The following is a 13,661-nucleotide window of genomic DNA, read 5'->3' as shown; positions in this document are numbered from 1 at the left end:
ACTTTCTTTGGGAAGATGGTGAGATAAATATATCTTCTCAACTGTCTAAAAAAAGATTGTATGTACAGCGCTGTGTAAATTTACAGTGCTTTATAAATAAAGGTTAATAATAATAATCTGAGCTATTCACTAGCTAGATTAAAATATAGCCTTTTATGCGAATACAGATTAAAGCCATTAGTAAACTTTTGTTTTGAACTACAAGCTGCTTGTGTTGATTTTGGAGTCAGTTTCAGTTCTTAAGGAAGCATCATTAGAGGGACATTTCATTATTATTATTATTATTATTATTATTATTATTATTATTATTATTATTTAAAATGTAATTAAAACATAAAAATACAACTATTTCTATCATCATAATACAAAATGACATACAACAGATTATATAACAACTTCCTTTGTTCCTACAATAGTAAGTGCCTTATTTTCTCTTACAGTTATTGTTTATATGTCTTCTTTGATACTCATGTAACAGTATCTCTCATTTCTATCCTATTATCATAACATGCCATACAAAATTAAATATCTCTTAATCCATGACTATGGTTGCTTGCCACTTTGCTGCCATATTTCCTTACAATAAACTTGGACTGGGGACCACTCTTCATCCATCTTATCAGTATCGCCATGATTCAGTAATGATGTGAATCTGTCCATCTCTAACATTCCTTTAAGTTTCAGTAACCATTCATCTACAGTCACTATTTCTTGTTTTTTCCTATTTCTCTCCTTGTAATAATCCAGATGCTCTAATCATATATAGGAGAACTCTTTCATATTTCCTTTCAATTTGAGGATCGAAATCTCTGGTTTTAGTTCAATGTTTATTTGCAAGATTTCTAGAATTTTGAGGTGGACCCTAACAGGCTTGGCTTTGACATTTTTGATATTTCAGTATTTTTGTTTCCTTACCAAAGGCAGAAGAAGCCTTAAAAAATGTAAGGGCCCAAACAGACAGGCCCAAATAAAGCTGCTTTGGGTCACTTTGGAAGTATGCTGTTTAAATGACACATGCGTCCTAAGAGGCCAGAAGCTGTGCCAAAGCCACGCTACAGTCCTAAAGACTTCAGCGCAGCTTTGGCACAGCTTCTGGCCTCTTAAGATGCATGTGTCATTTAAACAGAATACCTCCAAAGTGCCCTGAAGCAGCTTTATTTTGGCCTGTCTGTTTGAGACCCTTAAATTTCCCCATACTAACCCCAGGGAATGTAGAGGGCCCACTGTGCATCAGAATGAGATTTGTGGATGGCAGGTACAGTACTGCATTGTGCCTGGTACTGAATTTGTAGCTGCTCCCTAAGCAGAGGCGGGGATAAGAGGCAAGGCTGTCAGCATTTTGCTCTGACAAGCTCTCATTTCACTTTCAGTTCTTTGGTTGTTTTGACCAAGGGAGAAGCAGCAGCAAACCACCCAGGATCAGCAGGGTAAGTCTCTTCTTTTCTGTGGTTGCATTCTTTCTTTTTCTAATTATTTTTATTAAGACATTCTCCATATATATATATATATATATATATATATATATAAAAACAAAAACCATAGCAGCATAGTAGAATAGCACACAGTTGCTGAAGCCTCTTTCCCATTTAGACATTAAACTAAAAACAAAAACCATAGCAGCATAGTAGAATAGCACACAGTTGCTGAAGCCTCTTTCCCATTTAGACATTAAACTATATTTAGAGACTATGTTAATCTTCCATTATTTATTGATACAATGTATTCCCTACTGTGATACAAACTGTTTGATGTGTAAAGTGTATGCATCTACCAAGTTCGGTAATCTTCTTTTCAGGCAAACATTTCTGGTACCACAATCTTTTCTCCCATTTTTCTTTTCTGTCCCTTTCTTCTTTTCCCTGTCTTTCTTCACATGTCTCTTTGAACCTTCTCACTTATATCTCTTTCTATATCTTTCTCTTTTATTTTCCTCTCCCCCTTTTTTCCTCATATTCCTTCCTTTTCAGTTTCCCTTTCTTCCTTCTTTTCCCTTTCTCTCCCCTCTCTTTCTTACTTTAATTATTTTGACATCATCTCTCTTTTTTTCCTTTATGCCTACCTTCCATTATATCAATTCTTTCTGCCTTTCATGTTATTGCTTTCTGAGAAGGCTCTTCTGTTTTGTATGGATTGAATGGAGTGGCTTCTTCTTTGGAGCCCAAGATCCTAGGGAAGCCCAGAGGTTTTCTGTTGCAAACAGGACTAGATGCAGAAAGCATCTGGAGGATCATTTAAAGTTCATGTCGTGGCCTGTAGTGGCACTCCTCTCAAACCCTGGCACCCTAGATCTTCCAGATAGGTTGCCCTTTTCTTTCTCATCTAGTCCTGGTGGCAGCAGAAAACCCTCAGGGCTTGCCAGCTTGGGTCCAAAACACACTGCAGAAATAAACTGCAGTTTGAGGTTGCTTTAACTGCCTTGGCTCAATGCTACGGAATTCTGGGAACTGTAATTGTGTGAGATATTTGCCTTCTCTGTCAGAAAGCTCTGGTGGAACAATAAACTAGAATTTCCTAGCACAGAACCAGGGCAGTTAAAGTGGTCTCAAACTGGATTATTTCTTCAGTGTGTTTTGGATCTTGGGCTCCTAAGAGGCCATTCAAATCACCCTGAATCCCTGTTTCCTCTTCCTAGTTCCCCTGCTGGACTCACTAAAAGGTATGGGGTGAAAATCTCACTTTCCAGTCTCCCTCCCCACACCACCATCTTCCCTATTAAAGGCTGCTGCCACACTGTGAAATCAATGCAGTTTGACACGCCTTTTACTGCCATGGCTCAACGCTATGGAATCCTGGGATTTGTAGTATGGCGAGGCCTCAGAACTCTCTGACAAAGAAGAAAAAATAGCTCACCAAGCTACAAATCCCAGCATTCCATAGCATTGAGCCATGGCTCTTAAAGCAGTCTAGGTGCAAGGTGACAACAGCAGATGGGTGACAGTTCTACTTTGTTTTTTGTTTTGTTTTTTAACTTTATTGAAGTTAAAATAAAAATGCACATGAAAAAACATTGTACATTGTTGAATGTATACACTGAATTGACTTTCTCTTCAGTATAAATATTATACAGCTTCTTTATAGTTTTTATTAGTATCTTGATTGCACCGCTGGTCACCTATTTTCCTTCATTTATAAATTAAATTAATCTTAACCTCATGAAAACAAATACATCAGTCTTAGCCTTTATTTTGCTGTATTATCATAACTTCTTTGTTTCTCTATATAAAATCTTTCTCACTTCTATATATCTTTCTAAACTCTGTGATTCTTAATATTTGAAAAGGTCATTCTTAATTCCAAATATATCTTGCCACCAATGTAAAATTGGGGACCATTCTTCTTCTAGTTTATTTTTTGGTTTGTTGTTAATCAAATATGTGAATCTGTCCATCTCTCTTAATTCTTGTACCTTTATTACCTATTCTTCTATAAGCAGTCCTTCTTTATTTTTCCAATTTTTAGCTATCATTATTCTGGCTGCTGTTATAAAATGTAAGATTACCCTCCAATGGTTCCTTTCATCCTATTCTTTCATAACTGATGTTATATTTAACAAGTATAAGTCTGGAACCATTTCAAATTGAATTTTAAATATATTTTAGATTTGTCTATGTATCTCCGTCCAATATTCTGTTATTTTTGCACATGACCATCACATATGACATATAGAACCCACATCATTATCACAGCGCCAACATTTTTGATCATGTAATTATAGATTCTCTTTAATTTTATCGGTGTTAAATACCACCTGTTAGATATTTTCATATAATTTTCCTTAAGATCTTGTGAGGCTGTAAAATTGCTTGTTCTTTTCCACACTTTCTGCCAATCTTCATATGGAATTACATGACCAATATCCCTTGCCCACTTTATCATACTTTCCTTGATCATTTCTTTTTCCATGCCTCTAGTCAATTGATATGATATATTTTTTCCTGTACTTTGAACATAGATAATTTGGAAGATGAAGCCATTTTTCTGGGCCTAGTGGAGCTGTCTGCAGGAATCTGCCATGTAGCATACTCACACTATGGACTTAGAAGTCTATGGCTCCATTTTTATTGCCACGATTCAGCCCTAGAGAATCTTGAGGTTTGGGAGTTTGTTGTTGTGTGCCTTCAGATCGTTTCCGACTTATGGTGACCTGCAAGTCTTTGGGTGCACCTACACTGTAGAAATAATGCAATTTGACACAACTGTTAAGTGCTGTAGCTCCATCTTATGGAATCCTGGGACTTATAGTTTTACAAGGTCTTTGCCTTTCTCTACCAAACATGTTGGTGCCTCACAAAACTACAAATCCCAGGATTCTGTAGGATAGAGTCGTGGGTGTTAAAGTGATGTCAGGCTGCATTATTTCGATGCTATAGATACACCCTTTAAAGGATTGCAGTCTTATTCTCATGACCTCTTGCAGTCCTGCCAAATAAAAGCAAAAGCAGAGATAAAACTGTTGTTTTCTATAGTTGTTGGATATGTCACATGGCCTCTCCTTCTGTTTCAGAGATCATCATCAGCCATGACAACCGTTTGTGGCCTTCTGACAAAGTCGCAGCAACCAGGTAAATCCTCTCCCTGTGGTTATTCAGCAAACGGTTTGCAGAATGGCAGTTATCTGATACTTCAAACTGTAAACTGAGTTTCAGGTGCTGTATACAGCTTAAAAATGATACTGTGATGGCCTGGTTCTTAGTCTGGCCAATTGGTTAGCCTATTCTTGAAGGGCCAAGGTGTCTGGAGAAGGATCCGTGTAGCTGAGGACTCTGAGGAGGGGCAGCCCAAACTAGGCTTTGTACTAACTGGTCTGTTTTCTTCTCCAGTGCCGTTGAAAGGTATCTCTGTGGATGTATTGGTCCAAGGCTTCATTGCTGATGTGGTTTCTGAACTTCGGTACAAGAATGAGGAAAAAACCCCAGTGGAGGCTGTCTTTGTCTTCCCTCTGGATGATGAGGCTGCCGTATATGCCTTCGAGGGTGTGATCGGAGGGACTCGGATTGAGGCCCAGATCCGAGAGAAAAAACAGGTATATGAATCTTGAAGAGACTAAATCTTCGGGGAATATTGTGGTCTAGTTTTTGAGGGGATGCAGAAAATTTTTTAGAGAAGAGATTACCTTCACATTGAGAGAGTCGCAGTGGTATAGTGGTTTGGTGTTGGACTAGGACTCATGAGACCAGGGTTTGAATCCTTGCTTGACCATGGAAATCCACTGGGTGAGGCTTTCTTAGCCTCAGAGGAAGGCAAAACAAACCTTGCCAAAAAAATCTTGTAATAGAGTTGTCATAAATCAGGAACAACTTGAAGGTACACAAGACAAGATCTTCTTGTGACAAGAAGCCTTCATATTATGCTTGGAATTTGTTCTACACATAAAGCTTTTCAGATATTTATTTATTTATTTATTATATTCATTTATTTTTAATACAATATATATCCTCTCCTTTCTCCCAATATAGGCCCAAGGTGACATACACAAAAGATTTTTAAAAATATAGCTAAGAAACTATTATTATTATAATCGATAAAAAATTAAGGTATTCTCTTTTTAAAAGCCTTTAAAAATTTAAAACCATTTAAAGGCATTTAAAACATAACCTTGATGATGAACCTACAGAAGACCTCAAATTTTCAGCAACCACTTAATAGCCAAAAGCCTGTCTAAATACAAAGATCTTTGGCTGCTGGTAGATGGAGAACAGGGTGTCTGAGAGCAGCCTAAACTCAAATGGGAAGAAATCCCAGAATTGGAAACAATTCCCAAGAAGGCCCTGTCAGTCACATTTACATGAAGGGTTCTCCTGTGTTTTATTAGCCATGATTGTGCATTTACAGAACAGTCAACATCTTTAGATGTGATCACTGTAGGCTTTCTACCATGGAAGTGTGGTTTCAACTGGGGAACCAGGAAAGGGATTAAATCCATTTACTTTCCCCAGGCTTCGTGGCCTCAGTATGATTCTGGTGGCCCCACATGTGCTTTCCTTTAGAATTAAAGAAAACCCACCAGGGAGCCCACAAACAAACTAGATTGGCCATTTCATATGTCTTTGAAGTGCTGAAGTTAAAGAAGGGCATTTCCAGATTTGAATAAATATTTTCCAGGTTTACTCACACTTTTGCTTTCTGTAGCTATCTTCAAAATAGCAGAACTTGTGTTAAGCTTTTACAAACAAGTTCTATTTGCATGGAAGCCATCAGTAGTTGCTTCTATTTGCATATAAAAAGCCACAGGGTTTTTTTAAGTTTCAAAGAAGTCATTGCTTATTACTATATCTGCCTGCACCATTGACCTCTTGATACCTTATGATCCCTCTCTCTCTCTGTTTTGTGTTCATCCATTTCAGGCGGAGGAGGAGTATGAGGATGCTTTGAGTGAAGGCCGTGAGGCTTTCATGCTTGGAAGAGAAGAAAACACCAGTGACATTTTCACCTGCAGTTTGGGGAACCTGCCCCCTGAGGGGGAAGCCACACTGAAGCTGCGCTATGTCCAGGCATTAGCTCCAGAGCCTGATGGAGCCATCCGTTTTGTCCTGCCTGCTGTCCTGAACCCCCGCTATGTGCCACAAGGTAGCAATAGCAACTTCATTTGTATACCACTTCATACTGCACTAGGCAGTCTCTAAGCAGTTTACAACTGTAAAATTATTGCCCCCAACAAACTGGGTAGTCATTTCAGTGACCTCAGAAAGATGGCAGTCTGAGTCAATCCTGAGCCTCTGGCTGGGACTGAATTCACAGACTTGTGGTTTGTGAGTGAGTTGCTGCAATACTGGCATTTCACCACTCTGCCACCAGACAGTGGCATCACTAGTGGGGTGCGGAGGGTGCTGCCCACACCAGGTAATAGCCTAAGGGGGGGGGGGGTGACACCACTGCTTCTAAAACACCTATCTTTTGGCAGAAACCGGCTGTGACATTCATCTGTATCTATTTAAAATGCTTTAAGAGATTATAGGAGTGGGGCGAAGCTCAGTGGGAGGAGAAAGAGGAGTGCCCAGAATTTATTAAAATTAATATTTCAAATTTCAAAATTTTATGTTTTGTGTTAAAAAATTGAAATTTTAAAATTTTCTTTAAAAACACCACATCTTAACCAAATCTTCACTACTTATCTGTAAATAAATTTAGGCTGTGAATCATGCTATTGTAATTTGAATGTGCATTTTGTTAAATGTTTTATGTCACAACTATTAGTGCATTCAGTGGTATATGGTGATTAGGATTTACGAGTAACATTAGTGCAAAAACATATTATTAAGGATATTGTAGGGTATGAAATGGGAGGAGACCAACTCTAGGGGCGCCACTGCCATTAGGGCTCTTACAAATCTGGAAATTTAGGAGTTAGACCCCAGATAAAAAAGCATCAAGGAACATAGATGTTCTGGTCCATAATCTTCTCTTATTTTGAGAACCCTCGGTGGGTGCATCAGAGAGATCCAGTGTGGTGTAGTGGTTTGATTGCTGGGTTACAACTCTGGAGATCAGGGTTTGATTCTCCGCTCAGCCATGGAAACCCACTAAGTGACCTTGGGCAAGTCACACACTCTCAGCCCCAGACATCCTCATGATAGGGTTGCTATAAGTCATTAATGACTTGAAGGCACACAACAACAACAACAACAACAACAACAACAACAACAGGGCATCTCAAATTGCTCCTACCCACACCTCATGTCTTTGTTTCTGTATGCCGTTTGCAGCCACATGTCAGGCTTTCTAGAGACAGAGACCCTCCAAGTCTTTAGGATTTCCGCTCCTAGAAACTCCATCTACCAAAATCACTGTTAAAGGACTGTGGGAATAGCTGTCCAAAATATGTGGATTGTCAAAAATGCACACATTCATTAAAGCTTGGTCTGCACATGGGACAGAATGAGGTGCAAGAATGTAGCATACCATTCAGAGAGCAGCTGGAGATGGACACACTACTAATGTTCTTTGGCACCTAAATAAAATTTTAAAAGCTTGAGAAAAGAAGTAAGGAGTCTGAGGATCCTCCCCTTTCTCTTCCCCTTATATACCAGTCTGTTTTCCATTCTTTGTTTTTAATAATCAGAATTCAAAATTGCATCCCTACTTCCTCCATAGTGCTGCCTGAAGTAATGCATTCCACTATCAGGATGCCAAAACCCTTGTTTTGGAATGTATGTAGAGTAAGCCAAAGCCAGTCCCAATCTTACTGTGACCTCTCCCAGTTAAGGTTCTTGCCTAATAATATGCACAATTCATTCCCTTTATCCTTCCATTCCTAGAACTGTGCATCATTTAGGATATAATTTTCAGTGTAGCATATAGTGATGCTGTTAGTTCAGTATAAGATTTTCAACAAGAACTTCCCAAAATTCACAAGTAGGAACTTGAGATTTAAAATAATTTGAATGTGGCACAATGCAAAACTGCCAGTTTTGTCATCCAAGCAGAAGGCTTTAAGTGAAAAACCAAAAGTCTAGCTTTAAATCCCTATATGTTCAACTGTGTTTATTGTCCAGAGTTAACATTCCAGGGTATTTTTCTAAGAGGCTTCTTATCTTTTAATAGGTACATTGCAGGTTGACCCTCTCTCTTCTGAGAAAAACAACCTTTTGAATTTGACTAGCACTTAAATTTGTTTCTGATTAGTCTTTAGTTGGTATCTGCACATTTCTTCTAACCTGAAATGGAGATTTAAAGTATTTGGATGTGGAGCGGGCAGAATGAAGCTGGCAGATTAGCCCACCCTGGTTATTGCTCTCCCATTACTTTAGTGCACTAAGTTGTGTTGTCATCACCTATTGTGTGTCTCTTTCTCCTCAGGATCAGAAGGAACCACTGTCACTCAGAATATAGCACGAGTGCCCAAGGGACAACTTCCCTACACACTTAGTCTGAGTGCCACAGTGGAGTCCACCTATGGCATCAATCGTATAGAATCAAAATGCACTCTTGAGCCACTGCGCTACATAGCTGAGGACCGAACCAGTGCCCAGGTAGAGTTACTGATCAATTAAGTTGCTGACAGTTTTGGAAAACTAGTATGTCTTTTGTTCTGTGCTCCATAGCAAAGTCCATACACATCCCATCCAAATCCAGGGCAGTTTATACTGGAACATGCAGGCCAAGCTAGAAATGTTATGTTTACACTCTTGAGTTTCATGGAGCTGATTCCAAAGCAAAGAGCTAATCCATGTGGGCAGAAGTGATAACCTGAATTGGAGTCATGGAATATGAAAGCGTAGTCTTCATTGCTTAATGTTTTCTTAATCTGTGTCAGCATATTTCCTAATCTACTTTTAAATGAGAACATTCCAAGAAAGGCTCTAATTGCAAATACCCAGCAGATAGTTAGGGGAGATTTCATTTGGGAATTGAGGGCAAAGGCTAATATTATATCTCCTCCTACTCCCATGCCATGGTTGTGATCCTTATTACCTTCTCACTCCCCTTAGCTAAGTTAGCTTGCTATTTTGTTTGATAATTCACTGTTTTGAGCAAGAATGGGCCTTTATCACCTATAAAGGATAGACATATAACAGTACACTGACTCATTAGCTACTGTATGAATCACCAGGTGGTGGTTTGCTTTTTGAGCTAGGGAGAGGCATGCTGAAAACAACACAATGGCTTTTATGTAGCCCTGTTTGCTGAATTGTCACTAAACTGCAAGACTAGTTTAACAGAAAGCACCAGCCTCCACCACCATCAAGCAAGTCACATGTTGATATCACAAAGCAGGCTGGATTTGAGGAGTTAATCCCAGTTACAGTGCTATTTGTCATCTCTATGCATGAGCAAACAGCACTAGAGAATAAATGAATGAAAGAGTGCAAACATTACCAGGCTAACAGAAAGTATACATAGGGTGTGAGAGGCTTCATGCTGAATCCAGAGTGAATTCCTTTAGATTAAGATTGCATTTGAGACTGGCAGTTTTAAGAGATTGAGGTTTGCAGCCTTAAAGTGATTATACCCAAGCCCAGTTTCCAGGCTGTAGAGGAGGGATGGGCAGCTCCTGAGGTTTGAGATCCATTAATTCTGCTCCTCAGGATCCCCTGGGGTCTGCATCAGGCCCTCAAAATGAAACTAGAAACAAATGGAAGGCAGTGTCCTATTTTGACAATAATTAGATTTGGAATTAAAATAAGGTGTGGGGGAAATCACATCAAAGGGATGCAAGTGCTTTAAAGATAAACTACTCCCCCTTTTCTTATTATGTTTCTGTGAGGAAAAACATTCTCTTCAAGAATCATAAAAATGGTCCCTATGCTAGAAGGATAAACACTTATCCTGATTCATGAGTGATCTTTGCATTAGTCTAGAATAGGGGTTGTCAACTATGTGGGTCAGCGCCAGTTCTTCCATCCCAGATGCACAGCACACATCCCATGAACTACACCCTGAAAACAGCAAGCTCCACTATCTTCATTTTCCTCTGCAGGCTTCAGAGGACTTTGGTCAACTCTGGCCTAGAACTATGATCATGCCTATACAAAAAGGGCAGATCGGCAAAGAAACAGCAGGCAGCCTCCTCAACTGTTGTTCCCTATCAGTTACAGCAATTTTTTATAACTTAAATTTATTATCCCCACTTAGAAGTTCAGCTGGACACATGATTTGGAAATACATATTGCACAACCTGCAGTAATGTTTCCAAATGATGTACAGCAAAGGGAAAACAGAAGAGGGGGAGCTCATCTGAAGGTCAGTTGGCAAGAGTTTATCTCTCTCTTCCCAAAGGTCTCTTTGGCTGAAGGGCACCAATTTGACAAAGATGTGGAGTTCCTGATACATTACGAGGATGTTCACAAGCCTAGTGCCTTCTTTGAAGCTGGGAAGCCTGGAGTTGCCCCTGGTGAGCAAAGCCTAAGGTGATGGCCGGGGTGGGGGCTGCAGTGAAAAGGTTGCTGTGAACCCATGTTCCACCATTGGGTTGCAAATCCTTGTTTGGACATCCCTTCTTTCTTCAAAACACAGGTTCACTGATGGGGGACCCAGCACTTCTGCTTACCTTGTACCCCAATATCACAACCTCCAAACCAGGTCAGAATGCTACTGGGGAATTCATCTTCCTTCTGGATCGTTCTGGCAGCATGGATTGCAACACAGACCACAGTCAGGATTCACCCTTGCGTATTCAGAGTGCCAAGGTACCCTGTGGATGCATGAAATGGAATGATGGGACTTTGGGAAACGGAGGGGGCAGTGTGTGCTACTATGTATGTGACTCATGTTAGTGGGTGAAGTTAATCTTCTCCAGACTTTATCCAAGGTGCTGAACTATATTTGGCCAGATCAAGCTTATCACCTTGGATAACCCCTTTCAACTTCAAAAAAAAAAAAAAAACCCAAGAGAAGAGTAATCTTGATTTCAGTAAGGCCTTTGAGAAGGGTTCCCATGACATTCTTGCAAACAAGCTTGTAAAGTGTGGGCTAGACAAGGTAACTGTTACATGGATTTGTAATTGGTTGACTGGCCGAACCCAAAGGGTGCTCAACAATGGCTCCTTTTCATCCTGGAGAGAAGTGACCAGTGGGGTCCCACAGGGCTCTGTCCTGGGCCCATTGCTATTCAACATCTTTATCAATGACTTGGATGACAAACTTGTGGGCATACTTATCAAATTTGCAGATGACACCAAATTAGGAGGAATAGCTAATACTCCAGAGGACAGATTCAAAATTCAAAATGACCTGAATAGACTAGAAAGCTGGGCCAAAGCTAACAAAATGAAATTCAGTATGGAGAAATGTAAGGTACCGAACTTAGGGTGGAAAAATGAAATGCACAGATATAGGATGGGGGACACCTGGCTGAACGAGACTACATGTGGACCACAAGTTGAGCATGAGTCAACAGTGTGATACAGCAGCTAAAAAGGCCAATGCAATTTTAGGCTGCATCAATAAAAGTATAGTGTCTAGATCAAGAGAAGTAATGTAGTGCCACTGTATTCTGCTTTGGTTAGGCCCCACCTGGAATATTGTGTCCAGTTCTGGGCACCACAATTCAAAAAGGACATTGAGAAACGAGAGCGTGTCCAAAGGAGGGCGACTAAAATGGTGAAGGGTCTAGAAATCATGCCTTATGAGGAACGCCTTAGGGAGCTGGGTATGTTTAGCCTGGAGAAAAGAAGGTTAAGAGGTGAAGAGCCCTGTTTAAATATTTGAAGAGATGCTATATTGATGAGGGAGCAAGCTTGTTTTCTGCTGCTCCAGAAAACAGGACCTGGAACAATGGCTGCAAGCTACAGGAAAAGAGATTCCACCCCAACATTAGGAGGAACCTCCTGACAGTAAGGGCTGTTCGACAGTGGAACACACTCCCTCGGAGTGTAGTGGAATCTCCCTCCTTGGAGCAGAGGCTGGATGGCCATCTGTCGGGGATGCTTTGACTGTGATTTCTTGCATGGCAGGTAGTTGGACTGGATGACCCTTGTGGTGTATTCCAACTCTACGATTCTATGATTCTATGGCCCATTGACATGGAAACTGTCAAATGCCACTGATGCTCACAGTGGTTCATTCTCATGCATCCATTTTAATTTAACAATATGCCTATGAAGTAGTGATTGGATGAGATCAGAAAGTGAGGCTCTTGGCACCCTTGCTTTCCCAAGCTCTAATCCTTTACTCCAACCATCACAACACTAGGACTGAAGAACAGCATTATGAAAGACTGGAGGTGGGTGGGGTTGGGGAAGAATAATGTTCAACCTATAATGTTGAAACACATCCTAAATTGTAGGTTTGGCTATTCGGGGTGACTCGAGCCTTTTTTTTTTTTTTTTTCCCATGTTTCCACATCCCAGGAGACCCTGATCCTCTTACTGAAAAGTCTTCCTTTGGGATGTTACTTCAACATCTATGGTTTTGGATCCACATATGACTCATTCTACCCGTGAGTATTAAAACAATTCAGCATAGCATACCCAGTATGCTCCAGGAGAGTGAAACTTTTGACCCTCAGAGTTTTTAGAATCCCCAGCCAGAATGTCCACTTGCAAGGTATTGTGGGAGCTGTAGTCCAAAACACCTGGAAGACCAAAAGTTCTCCCAGCCAGCTTTACATCCTCACTTTTCCAACTCCCACTGGTTTCTGTGTTGTCATTTGATTTTGGCAAAGATTAAAACTAGGTATTATTGAATTATGTGGAGAACTGGGTGTTTTCTTGGTCTTGAAAAGGGCAATTAAGCAAAGCCAACATACTTAATCAAGAAGGGAAAAGAAAAGCCAAAAAGAAGGAGCCTTAGGTAAGCCAGCTCCTTTTCCTTGCAATAGTGTCCTCAGTAATCATCTGCAGATTACTTAATGGAATAACATCCTAAATGTAAATTATCTTGGCTGCTATGTCTAACTTGTGTTTTCCTCTTTTCCATTCTGTTCTTCCTATGATTTTTTTTTTTTTTGCCATGCTTCCTCTTTTCATTTGTATGAAATTCTTTTGTTAGTATTTTATAGCCCAGATGCCAAAACTATGTGACCAACATTAAATATAATATATTATCCAACAGAGAGAGTATCCCTTCCTGCTCTGCCTAAGGCAGCAAAATATCTTGGACTGGCCCTGCTATCCCAAGTCTTTTCCTCCCTATTCATGAATTCCTCCCCCTATTTATGTAAACCCTACCTGAGCCTGAGTTTTAGTAATGAGACAAGTGGTCCAGAACCCGTAAAAAATGTT

The 13,661-nt window shown here is 40.0% G+C and overlaps 1 protein-coding gene across 4 annotated transcripts in view; it reads left to right on the top strand.

Moving 5' to 3' along the window:
- LOC121933093 (von Willebrand factor A domain-containing protein 5A-like) overlaps window positions 1–13,661 on the top strand; it is a 31,810-nt gene continuing 18,149 nt past the window's right edge. For 3 of the 4 annotated variants that reach the window (XM_042472352.1, XM_042472351.1, XM_042472354.1), the window contains exons 1-9: window positions 1–18; window positions 1,371–1,427; window positions 4,505–4,562; window positions 4,821–5,023; window positions 6,345–6,567; window positions 8,797–8,969; window positions 10,717–10,831; window positions 10,954–11,126; window positions 12,789–12,877. In XM_042472352.1, the coding sequence (XP_042328286.1) occupies window positions 16–18; window positions 1,371–1,427; window positions 4,505–4,562; window positions 4,821–5,023; window positions 6,345–6,567; window positions 8,797–8,969; window positions 10,717–10,831; window positions 10,954–11,126; window positions 12,789–12,877 (1,094 nt within the window). In that variant the 5' untranslated portion in view covers window positions 1–15. Of the gene's footprint in view, window positions 19–1,370; window positions 1,428–4,504; window positions 4,647–4,820; window positions 5,024–6,344; window positions 6,568–8,796; window positions 8,970–10,716; window positions 10,832–10,953; window positions 11,127–12,788; window positions 12,878–13,661 lie in introns of those variants that run through there. The other variant, XM_042472353.1, reaches the window with a different exon arrangement.

The sequence above is a fragment of the Sceloporus undulatus genome, chromosome 6, assembly GCF_019175285.1.
Source record: "Sceloporus undulatus isolate JIND9_A2432 ecotype Alabama chromosome 6, SceUnd_v1.1, whole genome shotgun sequence".
NCBI classification, from domain to species: Eukaryota; Metazoa; Chordata; class Lepidosauria; order Squamata; family Phrynosomatidae; genus Sceloporus; species Sceloporus undulatus.
Note: the sequence above shows the minus strand (reverse complement) of the source record. Positions and strands in the feature narration are given on the sequence as shown.